The sequence below is a fragment of the Hyperolius riggenbachi genome, chromosome 8, assembly GCF_040937935.1.
Source record: "Hyperolius riggenbachi isolate aHypRig1 chromosome 8, aHypRig1.pri, whole genome shotgun sequence".
Taxonomy (NCBI): Eukaryota; Metazoa; Chordata; class Amphibia; order Anura; family Hyperoliidae; genus Hyperolius; species Hyperolius riggenbachi.
In genome coordinates, this window is record NC_090653.1 from 54,374,894 (window position 1) to 54,394,574 (window position 19,681).

Genomic DNA, 19,681 nt, shown 5'->3' on the forward strand with positions numbered 1-19,681 from the left:
TCTTGGTCGTGGATTTTGCTGCTGGGGAGGCAGAGTTTCGGGCTGTAGCTCTGCCTCCATTCTCGTCAATCAGCGCTAATCGCCGCCTCTCCCCGCCCCTCTCAGAGAAACAAGGCTAAAGCTCTGCCTCTACAGGAAAAGTCGCATAAATCTCCCCCAGGGATTTCGGGGGGTTTAATAGTGATTTCAGCCGCAGGGATGCAGAGTTTTAGGTAGGGCATTAGTGCTTATCAAGTTATTTTAGTAAAAACTTGGTTTTTTTGAGACTTCAGAGTCTCTTTAAGCCTCAGTGTTTACTGTACAAAGAGCTGCTTTGGCAGAGCTCACCTGCAGTCTATTCATAGCTGCTGATGACAATTAGATACTTTGATCTAGCTAAACAAACACAGAACACTCAGCATTACATTTCTTCAGCAAGCAACTACCGTATGCGTGAAACAGACTTTTCATAGTGTGCTATGCAAGAGTTCAGGTCAGCTTTGAACACCTTCTCTTGGACACACTGGTTTCAGAAACAGAAATGCTGCTATCCAATCAGCATTTCTTTCCAAGCATATTACACGCAAGATAAATCATATTATAAAAAAAAAAAAAAAAAAAAAAAAAAAAAGGTTAGAGGGGTGGGACATTTATTTAGTATAACCCGAAGTTCTCTCCTGTACGACAAATAGGGATTTTATTCACTATAATGGTCCCGATGTACAGCTGGGTTTTTGGGAAGGACTTCTCTTCACCAATCATCCGAGTTATCGGTTACATCAGAATCCACTGCAGACTCAGGCCCAGGTGGACCATTATTTCCTTCATGAACTCTTTTTTGGTGCGAGTCTAGACCCCACTTCCTGTTGAACTTCTTCCCACATGTTTCACACTCAAAGGGTTTTTCTCCAGAGTGAATGTTCAAGTGTCTATCTAGATTGGTCTTCCGACTAAAGGTTTTTGAACACTCGGGACATTGGTGTGGCTTGTACCCTGGGTGAGTTTGTTGATGCCTCTTTAAGGATGCCCCTGAAGAAAAACTTGAATTACATTCAGTACAAATGTAGGGCTCCACACTTGAGTGAGTCCTCTGGTGGAATCTAAGGAGGCCCTCATAAAGAAAACCTTTCCCACACTCTGAACACGTGAAAGGCCAATCCGTCGTGTGCATCTTCATATGTAGTTTGAGGTAACTCGGCTTTTGAAATCTTCTTCCACACTCTGAACATGGAAAAGGTCGTTCTTCAGTATGAACTCTCTTGTGCCTTTCCAATTCCTTTTCATCGCTCAACCATTCGTCACACACCGTACATTTGAACATGGGTTCCCCGGAATGCATTTTTCGATGTCTCAGGTAATGGTGCCTCAGCTTGAAAGTCTTCTCACACAATTGACACGAGTAAGGTTTCTTCATCGTCTCACCCTCAGCAGCCTGGAGAGGATCTTCTGCTTCATTCGGAGTCTGGTTGCTAGTGTCATCATCTTTGGATGGTTCATAATGGTAGATGTCGTCTAACCTCTCTGTCTTTTTACTAATCCGTTTCATGTTCATTTGCTAATTCTTCAGTGTCTTAGCTGAGCCACCTTCTAAATGGAATCTTTCATGAACCTTCCTGATCCCTGGTCGAGCTTTTGAACAGCACAGAATTGATACCTCGAAGATATGTAATTTGTGTCTATAAAAAAAAAAAAAAAAAAAACTGTTGTAGACTTTGTAACATGGCAATAATTACTTTCTAACATCAGGAATTATTATTATTACATCAGGCATTATTGACAATGACATTCATGTGATCAAAAAAGTTAGTCTAGGTTAGGGATGCTCTCACGAGTAAATTCGAATGCCTAATCACTCGAATTCGGGATTTAAAGAGAATCTGTACTCTAAAATTCTTACAATAAAATGCATACCTTTCTATTCATTATGTTATCCTGGGCCCCTCTGTGCTGTTTCTGCCACTCCCTGCTGCAATCCTGGCTTGTAATTGCTAGTTTTAGACAGTGTTTACAAAACAAAAGACATGGCTGTTACAAGCTTGTGATAGGCTGTGGAGAGGGTGTGTATAGCTTCTGCCAATAACAGCAGACAGCACATTCCGGCCTGAGCCCGACAGAAGAGAGAAGATTAGATTATATAACAGAGATAACACAGCCACTGTGCAACTAGGAAAGGCTGCAGTAAGCCAGACCACATTTGAACAGGTATAGGAACTTATAGGATAGAAGAAATAAGGCTGAAATTTTTGTTACAGAGTCTCTTTAAATGAGCATTAATTACTGCAGCTGTGCGGTGAGGATATAATGGGTTATTTACCCGTAAATCCACATCCTGCCTGCGCTCCAAATAGCTTGCATGCATCCTATTGGACGCGTTGCAAGCCTCCCTAACCAGCACTTCCTCCTTCCGGCTTGAATAGGATGCGTGCAAGCTATTTGGAGCGCAGGGAGGACGTGGATTTACAGGTAAATAACCCCTTATGTCCCCGCCACACCCCTGCAGTAATTAATGCTTATTTAAATCACGAATTAGAGTGCTTAGGTTAGGCACTCGAATTTACTCATGAGAGCATCCCTAGTCTAGGTAAATTGTAACAGAAGTTTTCATCAAGACAGAAAAAAATAGCATCTCAATTATCATCTCGGCACTAAAAGTTAAACCACTCCTGATGTGGGAGGGATATGGAGGCTGCCATGTTTAATTCCTTTAAAAAAAAAAAAAAATACCAGTTGCCTGGCGTTCTGTTAATCTCCTGGCATCACTAGTGTCTGAATCACAACCCTGAAACAAGCATGTGGCTAATCCAGTTAGACTTGAGCCAGAGCACCTAATCTGTTCAGGGTCTATGGCTATAACTACTAAAGGCAGAGAATCAGCAGGACATCTAGGCATTTTCTATTGGTTAAAAGGAAATAAATATGACAGCCTTCATATCTGTCTCCCTTCAGGTGTGCTTTAAAGGACAACTGAAGTGAGAAGAATATGGAGGCTGCCATATATATTTTTTTTTTTTTTACCTTTTAACCACTTGACGACCAGTGGATTTTCCTATGATCTGTGCTGCGTGGGCTCTCCAGCCCGCAGCACAGATCGGGATAGAGCCAGGGCGATCAGACTTACCTCCTTTTTTCCCCACTAGGGGGATGTCCTGCTGGGGGGGTCTGATCGCCGCCGGCTTGCTGCGCTTTGTGGGGGGGGCTCTTCAAAGCCCCCCTCCGCTATGTTCTCGACGCTCCGTCCCTCTCCCTCCCCCTGTGAGCGGCGCAGGACGGATATCCGTCCTGCGCATTGTAGGATAGGCTTCAGCCTATCATATGCCGGCGATCCCCGGCCAATCAGAGGCCGGGGATCGCCGATCTGCCTTATGATGAGCGCCGTATGATGTAAACAGCGGGGATTTCTTCCCTGCGTGTTTACATTTTGCCGGCGAGCCGTGATCGGCAGCTCTCCGGCTGTTCACGGAGACACCCTCCGTGAACTGACATGGAAAGGCCGCTCGATAGAGCGGCCGTTTCCATGGTAAACCGCAGACGACCAGTTTACGCCAATCGGCGTTAGCTGGTCGTCAAGAGGTTAAACAATACCAGTTGCCTGGCAGTCTTGCTGGTCTATTTGGCTGCAGTAGAATCTGAATCACACCAGAAAAAGCATGTATCTATTGCAGTTAGATCTGACAATGTGCGAAACACCTGATCTGCAGCATGCTTGTTCAGGGTCTATGGTTAAAAGAATTAGAGGCAGAGGATCAGCAGGATAGCAGGGAAACTGGTATTGATTAAAAGGAAATAAATATGGCTGCCTCCATATACCTCTCGATTTAATTGGCTGTAGCCCCATACATGACTAATACCAGTTCTGTTTCAGCACCAGTTTTCCATGAGATGAGGACCATACTCTTCAGGATCCCTAGTGGTGACTGTAAGCGTCGGTGTATACACTGGTATCCATGTTGTTAATAACCTCCATCCCACTTATTCATTTTTCGTTTAGGTAAGAATAGAATGGAACCTTGGTTTGCAAGTATAACCTGTTCCGGAAACATGCTTGTAATCCAAAGTACTCTTATGTCAAAGCAAATGTCCCTATAAGGATTAATGGAGATGCGACTGATTTGTTCTACAATCCAAAAACAGTTATAGTAAAATAGTATAAAATAAAAACATAAACAAGATTTTCACTATAACTAACAAAATCATTGCCCTCTGTTGGCTTGCCCCAGCCTTTAACCGCTTCCCGACCACGTCATGCCGATAGGCGTGGCTGCGGCGGCAGCCCCGGGACCGCCTAACGCCGATTGGTGTAAAGTCCTGGGGCTTCAGTTTGCAGGAGATTGCGCGCATCTCCTGCTTGGTAGTCTCCCAGCGGTGATCGCCGATTGGAGACTGTTAGACGGCGAAATCACCGTCTAAATACCGTGTACAGCGCTGCGATCTGATCTACAGCAGCACTGTACTGGGGACAGCCATGTGACACGGCTGTCCCCTCCTGAGTCTCGGCGGTGATCGGCTGTCATAGGCTGAAGCCTATGACAGCTGATCACGGGGATTTGCTAGCGGGGGAGTACATAAAATATACATTAAAAAAAAAAAAGACACATTTTTATTCAAAAATAAAACAAATATTTATTAAAAAAAACAAAACACAACATTGGGGGAGCGATCAGACCCCCATCAGCAGAGAGCTCTGTTGGTGGGGAGAAAGGGAGGGGGGGGGGGGGGGAAATCACTTGTGTGCTGTGTTGTGCGACCCTGCCCTGCAGCTTGGCCTGAAAGCTGCAGTGGCCCATTTTACAAAAAATAGCCTGGTATTTGGGGGGGGTAAAGCCTGTGGTCCTAAAGAGGTTAACAAGGAACTTGTCCAGTAACAGTTACTTTTCATGGAAATGTGACTTTGCACAGTCTCTACACTCAGATTAACCTCCTTAGCGGTATGCCTGAAGGTGGCCACTAATGATCCAATCTTTCATCCAATCTTACCAAATCTATGTAGTAGAAGGGTAAACTGAGTGACTATACTGAATGGATCATTTAGGCAATTCCCTTATATTACATAGAAATGGTAAGATTGGATGAAAAAGGTTGGACCATTAGTGGGCACCTTGACACTGTGTAGGGCATGCCGCGCAAGAGGTTTTACTGGCCTCAGGAGTCTCCCCCTCTAAAACTAATAGGTTATCCAGCTGTATAAGATCATAGCTAGCACTAGGCTAGCTAGTACATGTAGTCGGCACCGCACCAATTGCCTCCGATTCCCCCCGATCAGTCCGCTTATACTTTACCCAGCCAGGCTCCAGCGATCGCCGCAGCCTTCCCCGCACAGCTCCAGGCTTCTCAATGGACGATCCTCCCCATTGAGAAGACCGGAGCTGTCAGGGGAGGCTGTGGCGATTGCTGGCTGGGTAAAGTATAAGCAGGCTGATCGGGGGGGATCGGAGGCAATTGGTGCGGTGCCGACCACATGTACTAGCTATCCTAGTGCTAGCTATGATCTTATACAGCTGGATAACCTATTAGTTTTAGTGGGGCAGACTCAGGCTAGCTCAGGTGGTTAAGGTTTTTTGCTTGTATATCAAGTTAAAATTTCACAAAAATGTTTTCTTGTATATCAAAGCGCTCTTAAACCAACTTACTCTGAATCCAAGGTTTTACTCTACTTCTATTACGTGTGTTATTTTCTCTTTGGGGTTGGAGTTAGAAAGGGGATTTTTGTTTTTAACTGTCTTCTGCAGATGTCCAGAGGATCATGTAACCATAAGGCATAAGTTGTGCAAAATAGGCACGCTTTTCTTGAAATAGCTCACCATACATTCTGAGCATTCAGCCGATATAGGAAACTGCTTAACCACAGAATAGCATGCTTTCCATTTACTGTAAGTCACCCCATTTCTTGTAAATCACATTGGGGGACATTTATCAAGAGTGTCAAATATTTGAGTCCCTTTCCTCCCCGCCTCCGTAACCTCCATGAGGAGGGAAGAGACACAGGCGGAAAGCCGCGCTATATAGGAGGCAGGGGAGCAGCGGTGAGCAGCAGGGCGGAGTTAAATAACAGGCTAGCGACAATCTGCGTGTTGCTAGCCTGGCGCTTTTCATAATGGGGACAGCAGGGGGGGGGGGGCAGGAGACACACTATAGAAGGACACAGAGGCTGCTCATTGTATACAGAATATGCCTCTGTGTCCTGAGGGCCCGTTTCCACTGTTGCGACGCGATTTCGCCGGCATCCCGACGCTTGTAAAAACGCATGCGGATACGTTTCCGCATGCGTTTTTACCCGCGATTTCGCATGGTAGGGTGCCATGCGAAATTAACCATGACTCTGCCAGGGCAAAATAACATTGAAAAAGGTGCGAAATCGCACGCGAATCGCGGGTAAAAACGCATGTAAAAACGCATGCGTTTTTCCTATTAAATACATTAGCGGCGATTCGCATGGATTCCCGACGCAGGCGAATTCTGTGGGTCCCGTCGTGCAGATTTGGCCCGCCGCCAAATCGCTCCCGCACGCCGCACATATGGAAACAGCCCCGGCCACTTCAATGTACCAAGCGAATCTGCATGTCGGCGCCGCATGCGGATTCGCTATGGTGGAAACGAGCCCTAATAGATTTCACAAACCCACCTCGGGTTTTCTTTAAAGTTAGGGCTGGTTCAGACGGACGCTTGCAGAGCGTTTACAGCCAGCGTTCAGGGCTTGGTGTTAAATGCTTCCATTAAAGTGAATGGGAGCGTTTGTACCAAGCTTTCAAGCGCGTTTACACGAACACGGCGTTCGGGTCCCGATTTTTCCCTGGCGTTCAAGGAGCCCCTGGAAGCTACATGTAGCTTCCAGGGGCGGTTAACCGTGACGGCTAATGTCCCCCTAGGGGAAGAAAAAATGCAACCGCATCCAAACGCAACACGAATGCTGCTGAAAGCCCACGAACGCGACGCCTCCAAACGTCCATCTGAACCAGCCCTCAACATCCGAGGTACAAAAAAAAAAAAAAAAGTACACCCAGCATGAGGAATATTCCCAGTACTAATGTCAGTAAAGTACTGTACATTGCGCAGTTAGCATGACCCACAGTGCATGGGTAACACGAGCATTGCTATGCTAACACGTGTTACAACAACATTGGCATTACCCATGTACCGCGAATCGCAGTAATTGCGCAATGTGCGGTACTCTTCATTCGTTTCGGCTATATTGCAGATTTATGTCACCACGTGAATGAAGGCCAAAGTGTTGCAACTTTTTTTTATCTTTTCCAGGAGTTAGGCTAGGTGCAGAGTGTTCCCTGTAACAGCAACGCAACGGAGGGGAAAGCCACACAGCACATCATGCGAGCATTGCGCCACACACAGTCCATGAAAGGTATGCATTACTGCAGCTGTTAATGCGCACGCTATGCTGTAATGCACTGCATGCAGCGAGTTAGGATACCAGAGTCCCTCGAATCGCATTGCATCAGATGCACTCTTAAAAGGAACATGAAAATCGTAAAATTTAAAATACATGTAAACATATTCAAATAAGAAGTATATTTCTTCCAGAGTAAAAAGAGCCATAAATTACTTTTCTCCTATCTTGCTGTCACTTACAGTAGGTAGTAGAAATCTGACATTACCAACAGGTTTTGGAGTAGCCCATCTTCTCAAATGGGGGGGTTTCCATGATTTTCAAAAGTACTTAGCAGATGTCGGTCACTCCATCCAACTGCCAAATCAAATTGGTGTAAAATTGACCGGAAAAATGGGCCACCTTTGACGTCGCATCATGCAACTGAAATGCCTCTATCAATTTGCTCCACAATGCCCCACTGTGTACTTAGCCTTGAAGGGAGAAAAAGCCTCCATTTTGTCTCCCCTCATCCATTTTGTATTTGCTAGTTACTTGAAACTTCGTTTCTAACTACGTGTAAGTTTCCTTTAGTATTTTAGCTTGCAGTGAAACTCGCATATTACAGCCTAAATGTCACAACCCCCTGGCACAGTTGTGTCCGCTTTTCAGTTACACAACAATGTTACAGATTTTGAATAGCAGACAGAAGCAGACACAACCTCATTGGTGGGCTCAGGCCCTAGCTGCAGACTGTAACTGTCAGTCTTTATCTGTAAAGAAACATGCCTAACCGCAAAGCAATAACAGGAACTTGTTATTTTGAATTTTTCTACTCACAAGTAGCACCTGGCCCCCTGGATACTGTGGGCCAGATTTATCAAAGCATTACCGACAGTTTTCTCCTTTAAGGCCCTCCATTGTGAAAAATTGTAAAATTTTAAGTACAAGTAAACATATATAAATGGGTGTGTTTCTTCCAGAGTAAAATGAGTCATACGTCACTTTTCTCCTGTGTTGCCGTCACCTACAGTAAGTACTAGAAATCAGACAGAACTGATGGGTTTTGAACTAGCCCAGCTGTTCGTGGGGGATTCTAAGCAAGGCGGCTTTTATTCTTTATAAAACACATTCCTTGAAAAGGATTTATAAAAAAAAAATGCTGTCCAGCTCACCGTACACTTTTTTGGCAGTTGGACAGGGCAACTGCCATTTACTAAGTGCTTTTGAAATGAAACAAAACCCTGCTCACTCTAGATAAATGTCCCCCTCAGACAGTGCAGTGTGTGAGGGAAATTTCTGAGGTAACCAATACATCATCTGCTGTATTGATATCAGCAGGCTCTGAGTGAGGAATTCTGGAGGGGGGAGGAACCCTTCACAAATTATGCCTAGCCTGCACAATCTGTATAAGTGCTATTAGGCACTTCTTAATTTGCACTTTTCTTAAGGGCCCGTTTCCGCGCCAAATCCGCAGAGTTCCCCCACAGGCAAATCGCGCGGGGAAACTCTGCCATAGGGTACAATGGCGGCGCCAGCCGAATCGCTTGCGCTAGCAATTCAGCCGACATTGCCATCCGAAATGGTGCGGGAGGCTGCGCATCCCATAGCCGTGCATGGCATGGTACGGCTAATGGGATTCGTCTGCGTACCTGCATACCCAGAAGTGCCGCCGCGCGTCTCCCAGGCGCGTTCGGCTCAAGTGGAAACAGGCCCTAACTGTAGTGCAGTTCTAGAAATTCATGCTAAACTGCCTCAATTACGTAGGATTTGAGAAGGTTTTTTTTGATGATCATGCAGAACAGTCCCTCTGCTGGTTAGAACTGTTTAAAGAGAGTCTGAGGTAGGCCCATAATGTAAAATAAATAAAAATATGCTACCTGATCTGTGGGGCTGTGTGGATCAGGTAGCCGCCAAAACCTCCGCTCCTGTGAGCCACACTGGCCCACTTTCGTTACCTATTGGTCAGGATGCTGGAAGGAGAGATTGATTCTCTCACAGCAGTGTTCAGGAAATACTTCTCCCATTTACCCTTTGAGATAGCGACAAATATTGGCGCTAATTTCGTGAGGGCTATAGCATGGCGGTGAGTACGGGGGGGGGGGGGGCGCAGACAGTGGCGGTGGGGAGACACAGAGGCAAGTCATGACAGAACATGCCTCTGTGTCCCATCTGAACACACACACGGCTGTGGAGTCGGTACAAAACTCTTCCGACTCCAACTCTTCAGTTTATGAAACTACGACTCCAACTTCGGGTACCCAAAATGGCTCTGACTCCTCGACTCCGACTCTATAGTCTAATACTCTAGTCTGTGGATTTTGTACAAAAATCATCCGACTCCTCAGTTTATGAAATCATCGACTCCGATTCCAACTCCGGGTGCCCAAAATTGCCCCGACTCAGACTCCTCCTCCGACTCCACAGCCCTGCACACACACACGCCTCGGGTTCTCTTTAAGAAGAAAAAAACTGTCAGTAATGCTTTGATAAATCTGGTCCACTGTGTGTGCGTGTCATTTTTGTAAGTGGTCTCCAGCTGCATCTGCAGGTGAACCACTAACCAGACCAGGGGTCCACTAGAGTGTCCAACCAATAACTGCAGAAGAGTGACTGCCTATAGGACCTTTTCCACTGCAAATACCGCTCACAAATATGCTGCGATTGCCATTCTCGCCCATTTCCACCACAAGATGTTCAGTTCATTTGAGGTATTTTTTATTTATACATCTTCCCCAGCGCTGCAAAGTATATATAGTTGCTATTTTCATGATTGGTCGATTATCGCGTTGCAATTTTAATTCCTTTTATACACCAGGGTTCCGGCAGTCATGTTGATATTTGTCGCATCGGTAATGTCTGAATCACACACCTGAAACAAGCATCCGGCAAATCCAGCCACACTTCAGTCATGCTCGTTTAGGGAGTCTATGGCTAAAAGCATTAGAGGCAGAGGATCAGCAGGAAAGGCAGGAAATCCGTATTGTTTAAAATGAAATAAACATGTCAGCCTCCATAGCCCTCTCACTTTTTTTTTAAAATACAATTTTATTGATTTTTAGCAAGTTACAAAGAAGAAACAACAAAAACAATCAACCTCAGTCCTCTCACTTTAGGTGTGCTTTAAGCAGGCTTAAAGGGAACCCCGAGGTGAGAGGGATATGGAGGCTGCCATACAGGTAGTCCCCGGTTAACGAACAAGATACGGACTGTAGGTTCATTCTTAACCTGAATCTGTTCTTAAAGAGGAACTGTCACGAAAATCTTAAAAATTTAAAACACATACAAATAAAGTACATTTCTCCCCGAGTAAAATGAGCCATACATTACTTTCCTCCTATGTTGCTGTCACTTACAGTAAGTAGTAGAAATCTGACAGATTTTGGGCTAGCCCATCTTCTCATAGGGCAGTGATGGCTAACCTTGGGACTCCATCTGTGGTGGAACTACAAGTCCCACGAGGCATTGCAATACTCTGACAGCTCTAAGCATAACTAAGGGAGGCAGAGGCATGATGGGATTTGTAGTTTTGTCACAGATGGAGTGCCAAGGTTAGCCATCACTGTCATAGGGGGGTTCTCAGGGTTTTCTTTATTTTTAAAAGCACTTAGTGAATGGCCCCATTAAGAGATGGACTAGCCCAAAATCTGTCGGTAATGTCAGATTTCTACTACTTACTGTAAGTGACAGCAACATAGGAGAGAAGTAATTTAGGGCTCATTTTACTCTGGGAGAAATGTACTTCTTATTTGTATGCGTTTTAAATGTTAAGATTTTCGCGACAGTTCCTCTTTAAGTCGGAACACTGTGCCATCTTTGTCCCCTGTACCTCCTCTGTGCCTCCAGTGTCCCCTCTGTGTCACATATGCCCTCAGTACCTGCTTATACTAGTTTAAAAAAACATTTTTTTCTTTGAATTTTTTAAAATCAATTTTCTCAAAAACTACAAGTCCAATTTGAATTTTTTTTTTACTTGTTCCCACGGAAACACTGAATCCATGCCGTTCGTATCGGCGGGTCGTTCGTAAGTTGGGGACTACTTGTATTTATTTCCTTTTAAAAAATACCAGTTGCCTGGCAGTCCTACCAATCCTGTGTCTCTGATCATTTTAGCCACAGACCCTGAACAAGCATGCAGCAGATCAGGTGCTCTAACTCAGCTGACTCAGGTTTCACTGAATGGCTAATATGCTTGTTTCAGGGTTTTGACTTAGACACTATGCCAAAAGAGCAACAGGACTGCCAGGCAACTGGCATTGTTTACAAGGGAATACATATGTCAGCCTCCATATCCCACTCACCTCGGGTTCCCTTTAAAATGTTTGGAATAACATGTACTAAACAAAAACTCCATAATGGGTCATGGGATTGGGAGTTTAAAAAGAATAGGATTTATAATTCATTTTTTTAACAAGCAGTTTTATTTTTATATATATTTTTTTATTTTTTTTATTTAAAAGAAAAAAAAAATTACATTGCAGATGTAAATACTGATAGCAGTGGAACACCACACGGGAGAAGAAACACAGGAAGGGAACATTTATCTGGACTATTATACCAAAACATGGAACCTAAAGTGAAATAAAAATCCAAAATCCAAAAAAGCTGTATTGGCAGGACCAAATACATTTAGCATTGCCAAAGCAAATCAAAGCATTAACATGAAGGGGGGGGGGGGGGGGGGGAGGGGACTGGTTGTGGGAATAAGGGAAGGATATAAGGGGTTGGGGTATATAGTCCATAGGGGGTGTGGAGGATGTAAGGGACAGTATGGGGGGCTGGGATATACAGTCCATTTGCGGTATCATGTTCCTGGCCAGTTTAACTTACCTGGGGCTTCCTCCAGCCCCCTGAATTCCTCCTGGTCCCTCGCTGTCATCTCCGCACTGCTCCGTTCAATCACTGCCCCCTTCAGAAGTCTAGCTGACTTGGCCAGTGGTGGGACACTGCTCATGGGAGTGCCCCCCCCCCCCCCTCAATCGCGCTCCCATTGCCCGGTAGTGCTTCACGCAGCTGCTTACTGCACAAGTGCTAAACACTCCCGGCCTCGGGCGCGCAATGAAGGAGGTGTGCAGCATACTGCAAAGCACCTGAATGGAGCATCGCGGAATGACGGCATGGGGCCAGAATGACTACAGGGAGCTGGGAGAAGCCCCAGGCTAAGTTAAACTGGCAGGTTAGTCACTTAAGGTGCCCTTTAAAAAGTTTGACTTAAGTGAAAAGTGAAGATATAAACAATTGCATCTATCCTCCTACTCCTAAAAATGACTTTTAGCTATCCCATAGTTTTATGTTCTGTTTAAAATAAATAAATAAATAAATAAAGGCATATTTATTGTTTTGTCTCAGCTGAACCGCCAGTCTCAGTGTCTAATGCTGGGAATACACAATGAGATTTTTCTGCAGATTTACCGTCTGAGCGTTTTTCTAATCGATTTCCATTCACTTCTATAAGAAATCGATCAGAAAAACGATTGAAAATAAGATCGAACCCGTCGGAAATTATCGAACCATCTGCCAAAAAAAAAAAAAAATCTCATGGTGTTTTCCCAGCATCAGAGTGCTCAAATAGGTGAACTATTGAACTTTTTTTATCTATCCTCTCCTGGCAGAGAACTGGGCTTCCTACAGCAAAGTGTTTTATGGCTGTAATTCCTTATCAGTTGTCTGGCAGGAGTCAGGCAGAGAAAGAAGAAAAGCATCAGAGCATATTTACTTGTGTGCAAGGCACTGTACATACACATGTCTAGCTCATAATTTCACATGTCGCTTTAGGTTTCCTTTAAAGAGAACCTGTAACAAAAAAAAGTTCCCCTGGGGGTACTCACCTCGGTAGAGGGAAGCCTTAGGGTCCAAATGAGGCTTCCCCCTCCGCTGTAGCTGCAGGCAATCCAGGTTCCATCCCCGGAAGTCTCTGACAATCCAGGCTCGACAAGCCTGACAAGCTACATTTATTTACCTTTCCTGGCTCCAGCGGGGGCGCTGTTGTGGCTCTCCGCACGGAGATAGGCGGAAATAGCTGATCTCTTTGGGGTCCACTCTACTGCGCAGGCGACTTGCGCCTGTGAAATAAAGCGAGCCGACAGCGATCGGCTATTTTCGCCTATCCCCGAGCGGAGAGCCGACACTGCGCCTGCGCTGGAGCCGGGAAGGTAAATATTTACATTCCTGCCATTCGGAGGGCCAGAGAGAAACCACCGTTGGACACAGGACGAGGGAAGCCTCAATAGCATTCGTAGGCTTCCTCCTACCGAGGTCAATACCCCCCGGGGGAAATTTTTGTCATTACAGGTTTTCTTTAAGCTATATAGGATATTTATGAAATCTCAAGAGGTACAATAGATTGCATGTTTCTTATTCAGAGAACCCATATCTGAAACATGCGAGAATTTAAACATACGTTTACCTCCCATCAAATGGAAAGTATACTCATCGCAGGCCATTTTATAATGCACAGGGGTGAGACGTATAACCCATGCCAACACCTAACTCTCCTATGTGTTACGACCAGAACCCAAGGTCTGGCCACTTCAGGTTCTGGCAGTCTCACTGCGGCCAATACCCGAAATGAGTTGATTTCTGGCGGCTCCGTTCCTTCTCCTATGGCTCTGGCTCCTCACCTGCCTAAACATATTATGAACAAGATGAAGTCCAACAATTTATAAGAAGGGGGGAAACTTATTTAGCACAACAGAGTTCATTTTATACATGCTTCCATGTTATTTATTATAATGGTAGCAGGGCTCTAGGGGTGGACTTCCCTTCACCAGTCATCAGAGTTATCAGTTACATCAGACTTCTCTGCAGAAGATTCCGGTTCAGCTGGACATTTATTTCGGTCATGAACTTTTCTTTGGTGCGAGGCTAGACCCCACTTCCTGGTGAACCTCTTCCCACATGACTCGCACTCAAAGGATTTTTCTCCGGTGTGAATCCTCACGTGTTGGTCTAGATGCGACTTGCGACTAAAGCTTTTGAAGCACTCGGGACATTGGTGTGGCTTATCCCCTTTGTGAAGCAGTTGATGCCTCTTTAAGCATGCCAAGAATGAAAAACTGGCTCTACATTCAGGACAGGCGTATGGCCTGACGCCTGTGTGAGTCGCATGGTGGGATTTAAGATGGCTCTTTAAAAGAAAACCTTTCCCACACTCTGAACACATGAAAGGCCAGTCTGCTGTGTGCGTCTTCTTGTGTAGCTCGAGGTAGCTCTTCATTAGAAAGCTTTTCCCACACTCCGAACATGGAAATGGTCGTTCTCCAGTATGAACACTCTTGTGCCTTTCCAATTCCGCATAGTCTCTAATGGGCTTGTCACACTCAGTACATTTGTAGCTAAATTCCCCAGAATGCAGTTTTCTGTGTCATAGGTAATGGCACCGCTGTTTGAAACTCTTTTCACACAATTGACATGCGTACCGGTTCTTCTTCAGCTTCATCTTCTTACCCTCAACAGTTTGGGGAGGATCTTCTGCTTTGGTCAAAGTCTTGTTGCTAGTTTCACCCTTGAATGGCTCGTAACTGGAGCTGTTGTCTGACCCCTTCTGAGGCAAATTGACCTAAACAACTGAATGGAAACTTGAATTAGCCTTCCCAGTATCTGGTGGAGCTTGAGAACAGCACAGAATAATAGTACTTGTAGGGTAAGTTATTTGAGTCCATGGAAAAAAAAAAAAAATGAACTTTTGTAACAGTAGAAACCCTTCTTGCCAATGATAATTTACATAGTCAAAAACACCAGTTCAGACTCCTGTTCTTTAGAGCCCGTTTCCACTACACGTGGTGCAATTGCCGCACCCCACTCAAACTACATTCAATGTCAATCAATGGAACAGCTTCTATTGACGCGTCTTTCCGGTCGCGTTTAGCTGCGGAGCGGCTAAATTTATGGGTAGCATGCTGCAGTTTACTGCAGTTCAGGGTTTGTATTGAGTTCAGCGAGCTGCAGTGTTCTCCCCAGAATTTTTTTCCAGCTGGGTGGCATGAAATAGTAGCCGGGTGGCATGAAAAAGTAGCCGGGTGGGGCGAAAGGAGAAAATGCAGGGACGGTGCTTCTATGAGCAATTATGCTTACAGCATAGGAGGAGGTGAGCCGATGACAGCCGGGTGCTCACCAAAACTAGCCGGGTGGAGCACCCAGCTAAAAGAGCCTGGGGAGAACACTGGAGCTGGAAGAAGCCCCAGGTAATTTAAAGTGGCATACGTTATTCACTTTATGTTCCTCCTAAAAAAGACTTTACGTTCCTTTAAAAGAAAGCAGATTTATTGTGTTTCCTCAGCTGAATGTAACAGTCTGTGTCTCAGAGTGCTCAAATATATGAACTATTGACCTTTTTTTATCTATCCTCTCCTTGCAGAGAACTGGGCTTCCTAGAGAAAAGTGTTTTATGGCTGTAATTCCTTATCAGCTGTCTGGCAGTAGAGAGGCAGGAAAGAAAAGCATCACAGCATATTTACTTGTGTGCAAGGCACTGTACATACACATGTCTATCTCATGTCACTTTAGGCACCCTTTAAAGCAGGGGTGTCAAAATAAAAAAAAATAAATGGGCCATTATTGTACACTGTCTTGGGGCAACCTCCATGTCTACTGGCCACCTTCCTACCTTATAAAGTTCCCAGAAGGCCTCCTCTATACAGTTCCCTGGTGTTTAGTGCTTTCTCCCTCCCTCCCCCATATGGTTTCCCGGGTGATCTAGGGCTTCATCTCCAATATAGCTTCCCTGGTAATCTAGAGTGGGTCGTAAATAATGCAAAGTGGGGAAACCACTTGAGGGCAAAATTTAATGGCTCTGAGGGCCAGATTTGTCCCGCGGGCTGGAGTTTGACATGTATGTTTTAACCTCCTTAGCGATAATCCCGAGTCAGGCTTGGGACGGAAAGCCACAGAACAGGGTGGTAAACCAGTGCCTGAGTGAGTTTCATGCAGGAGCTGCTGCAGACCCCTCTGAGGTATGTTTTTCATACCTCAGAGGGGTTTTTGTACCAGAGATGAAGCACCCTCATGTATTTTACCATTTATATCAGTGGGAACATTAGAGAAAATGCCTACCCTGCTCTCTGTTTCATTCTTCACTGCTCAGCCTGCTTGTTATCAGCCCTGATAAAATCCCAGACTGAGCATTCAGTATGGCTTTGCTCAGGAATCATTATAGCTGAGTCATTATAGCAGAGCCAGAAGGGGGCAGGCTTGGGCTTGAAAAGACATCAGAAAAGACAGCCTCAGCTAGAATGAAGCCAGACAATGCTCAGTCGGGGATTTTATCAGGGCTGATAACAAGCAGGCTGAGCAGTAAAGAATGAAACAGAGAGCAGGGTAGGTATTTTCTCTAATATTCCCACTGATATAAATGGTAAAATACATCAGAACACATCGCCAGTACAGAACTCGTCCCAAAACTATCGCCTGAGGGATTGCGCCCCATGCAGGTAACCTCAATTGTGCATGTGTTTGCATCATTACAGACAAGGAGGTTGATGCACAAAAGGCCGGTAACATTGCCCATTGTGTAGCAATGTTACCAGCCTGTACTGAAAATAGTAACGTTCAGTGCACCAACAGCACGATAAGAATTACCATAACAATGCACGTACATAGTGTACGGACGGTACAAAAAAGTGTTACATGTCGGTAATATTGATACACCTTTGTCTATTTTTGTAGACCACTGTTACCACAGGCCGTCAGTGCGCTCGCACACGTCCGCGGATGGGAGCCTGGTTATGAAGGTCTCAGCAACCAGAGATGAGGCTTCACAGAGTTTATTTTATACATGCTTCCATGTTATTTATTGTAATGGTAGCAGGGCTCTAGGGGCGGACTTCCCTTCACCAGTCATCTGAGTTATCAGTTACATCAGACTCCTCTCCAGAAGATTCCGGTTTAGCTGGACATTTATTTCCGTCGTGAACTTTTCTTTGGTGCGAGGCTAGACCCCTCTTCCTGTTGAACCTCTTCCCACATGTTTCGCACTCAAAGGGTTTTTCTCCGGTGTGAATCCTCACGTGTCGGTCTAGAAGAAACTTGAGACTAAAGCTTTTGAAGCACTCAGGACATTGGTGTGGCTTATCCCCTTTGTGAAGCCGTTGATGAGTCTTTAAGGATGCCAAGAATGAAAAACTGGCTCTACATTCAGGACAGGCGTATGGCTTGACGCCTGTGTGAGTCGCATGGTGGGATTCAAGACTGCTCATTAAAAGAAAACCTTTCCCACACTCTGAACACATGCCACACATAAGCCACACCAATGTCCTTTGCAATTTGCCTACAGGCCTAACAGATCCGCAGACGATGCCGTGAACATGTGTATGCATTATGTACTACAGCATTTAGATATCCCAGGAACCTACACCAGGATTTTATTTATAGATTTCAGCTCTGCATTTAATACCATAATTCCATCACTGCTGCACAGCAAGCTCTCCCAGCTACACATACCTGAATCCCTCTGCAAATGGATAACCGACTTCTTAACCGACAGAAGACAGCGTGTTAGACTTGGTAAACTCACATCAAGCTCACTGACAGTCAGTACTGGTGCACCCCAGGGCTGTGTGCTTTCCCCACTGCTGTACTCACTTTACACCAATGACTGCATCTCCACAGATCCATCTGTTAAGGTTCTGAAGTTTGCAGACGACACAACAGTTGTTGGTCTCATTCAAAACGGGGATGAGTCTGCATACAGGCATGTGGTGGGACAGCTTTCCTCCTGGTGCAGCAGCAACAACTTGGAACTAAATGCTCTCAAAACCATGGAGATGATAATAGACTTTAGGAGATCTCCCCCCCCCAGCACCTCCCCTTAACCATAAATGGATCCACAATAACCCAAGTAGAGTCATTCAAGTTTCTTGGGTCCACGATCTCAAACGACTTAAAATGGGACAACAACACCGCCACTATTGTCAAGAAATCACAACAGAGAATGTACCATCTGCGGCAGCTGAAAAAGTTTGGCCTACCTCAAAATCTAATGGTGCAGTTCTACACTGCAATCATCGAATCCACCATAACATCATCCATAACTGTATGGTTCGGCTCCTGCTCAGCATTAGAAAAGGGGAGGCTGCAGCGCATCATCCGATCAGCGGAAAGGATTATTGGCTGTGGCTTACCTTCCCTGCAGGAACTTTACGCTAGCAGGTGTAGAAAGAGAGCAACCAAAATTGCCTCTGACCCCTCTCACCCAGCTCACTCCATCTTCCAGCGCATGCCTTCAGGAGTAAGATTCCGGTCAATTGCTACCAAAACCTCTAGACACAGGAACAGTTTTTTTCCTCAAGCGGTAGCCATACTTAATGCTGAACCACGTTAGAGCTGCTAGGACTGAAAGTAATCAGCACAGAACTGAAAATGAACAATTCTCACATTGCTTACTGCCACTATACTTATAATGTCCTTAACTTGTAATATTCACACTGTCTGTCCTTGTATTGTTTTTGTTTGTGTTTGTTAAGCAACTGCCAAGACATATTCCTTGTAGGTGCAAACTTACTTGGCGAAAATAAATTGATTCTGATTCTGAAAGGCCAGTCTGCCGTGTGAGTCTTCTTGTGTAGCTCGAGGTAGCTCTCATTTCGAAAGCTTTTCCCACACTCTGAACATGGAAATTGTGGTTTTCCAGTATGAACACTCTTGTGCCTTTGCAATTATGCATTGTCTCTCAACAATTTGTCACACTCAGTACATTTGTAGATGTATTCCCCGGAATGCATTTTTCTGTGCCTCTGGTAATGGCACCGCTGTTTGAAAGTCTTCTCACACAATTGACATGCGTACCGGTTCTTCTTCAGCTTCATCTTCTTACCCTCAACAGTTTGGGGAGTATCTTCTGCTTTGTTCCAAGTCCTGTTGCTAGTTTCACCCTTGGATGGCTCATAACTGGAGCTGTTGTCTGACCCCTTCTGAGGCTTTCTGCACTCTTTTCATGTTCCTTTGTCGATTTTTAGCAAATTGACCTAAACTGAATGGAAACTTTCATTAACCTTTCCCAGTATCTGGTGGAGCTTGAGAACAGCACAGAATAATAGTACCTGTAAGGTAAGTTATTTGAGTCCATGGAAAATTAAAAAAAAAAAAATTGTAACATTAGAAACCCTTCTTGCCAATGATATTTACATAGTCAAAGACACCAGTTCAGACTCCTGTTCTTTAGAGCCCATTTCCACTACTCGTGGTGCAATTGCCGCACCGCACCCAAATCTACATTCAATGTCAATCAATGGAACCGTTTCTATTGACGCGTATTTCCAGTTGCGTTTAGATGAGGAGCGGCTTAATTTATGGATAGCATGCTGAAGTTTTCTGCAGTTCGCATGCGGCCATGGCGTTTGTATTGAGTTCAGGGAGCTTGAAAAAGCCCCAGGTAAGTTAAAGTGACAT

The 19,681-nt window shown here is 45.0% G+C and overlaps 2 protein-coding genes across 3 annotated transcripts in view; both read right to left on the reverse strand.

The window, feature by feature from the left end:
• Positions 1–19,681, reverse strand: part of LOC137528824 (oocyte zinc finger protein XlCOF6.1-like) — a 93,090-nt gene that overhangs the window by 47,586 nt on the left and 25,823 nt on the right. Inside the window, exon 2 of one of the 2 annotated variants that reach the window (XM_068250445.1) lies at positions 272–1,655. The exons of the other annotated variant lie outside the window; for it this stretch is intronic. Within the exon in view, the coding sequence (XP_068106546.1) occupies positions 731–1,531 (801 nt within the window). The 5' untranslated portion in view covers positions 1,532–1,655 and the 3' untranslated portion in view covers positions 272–730. Of the gene's footprint in view, positions 1–271; positions 1,656–19,681 lie in introns of those variants that run through there. 2 annotated transcript variants of the gene reach the window in all.
• On the reverse strand, positions 14,061–17,523 carry LOC137527303 (zinc finger protein 184-like). Its single transcript, XM_068247811.1, has 3 exons — positions 17,152–17,523; positions 14,716–14,840; positions 14,061–14,631 (listed from the first exon to the last, which is right to left on the reverse strand). Exons 1-3 carry the CDS (start codon positions 17,521–17,523, stop codon positions 14,061–14,063), a joined length of 1,068 nt encoding a protein of 355 aa, XP_068103912.1.

Coding starts and splice junctions, on each gene's coding strand:
- LOC137527303 (XM_068247811.1), bottom strand. CDS start 17,523: ATGTGTTCAGAGTGTGGGAAAGGTTTTCTTTTAATGAGCAGTCTTGAA. Junction 14,841..17,151: donor CTTCTGGAGAGGAGTCTGAT/GTAACTGATAAC, acceptor AATTTGCCTCAG/AAGGGGTCAGACAACAGCTC. Junction 14,632..14,715: donor ATGAAGCTGAAGAAGAACCG/GTACGCATGTCA, acceptor TGGGGAATTTAG/CTACAAATGTACTGAGTGTG.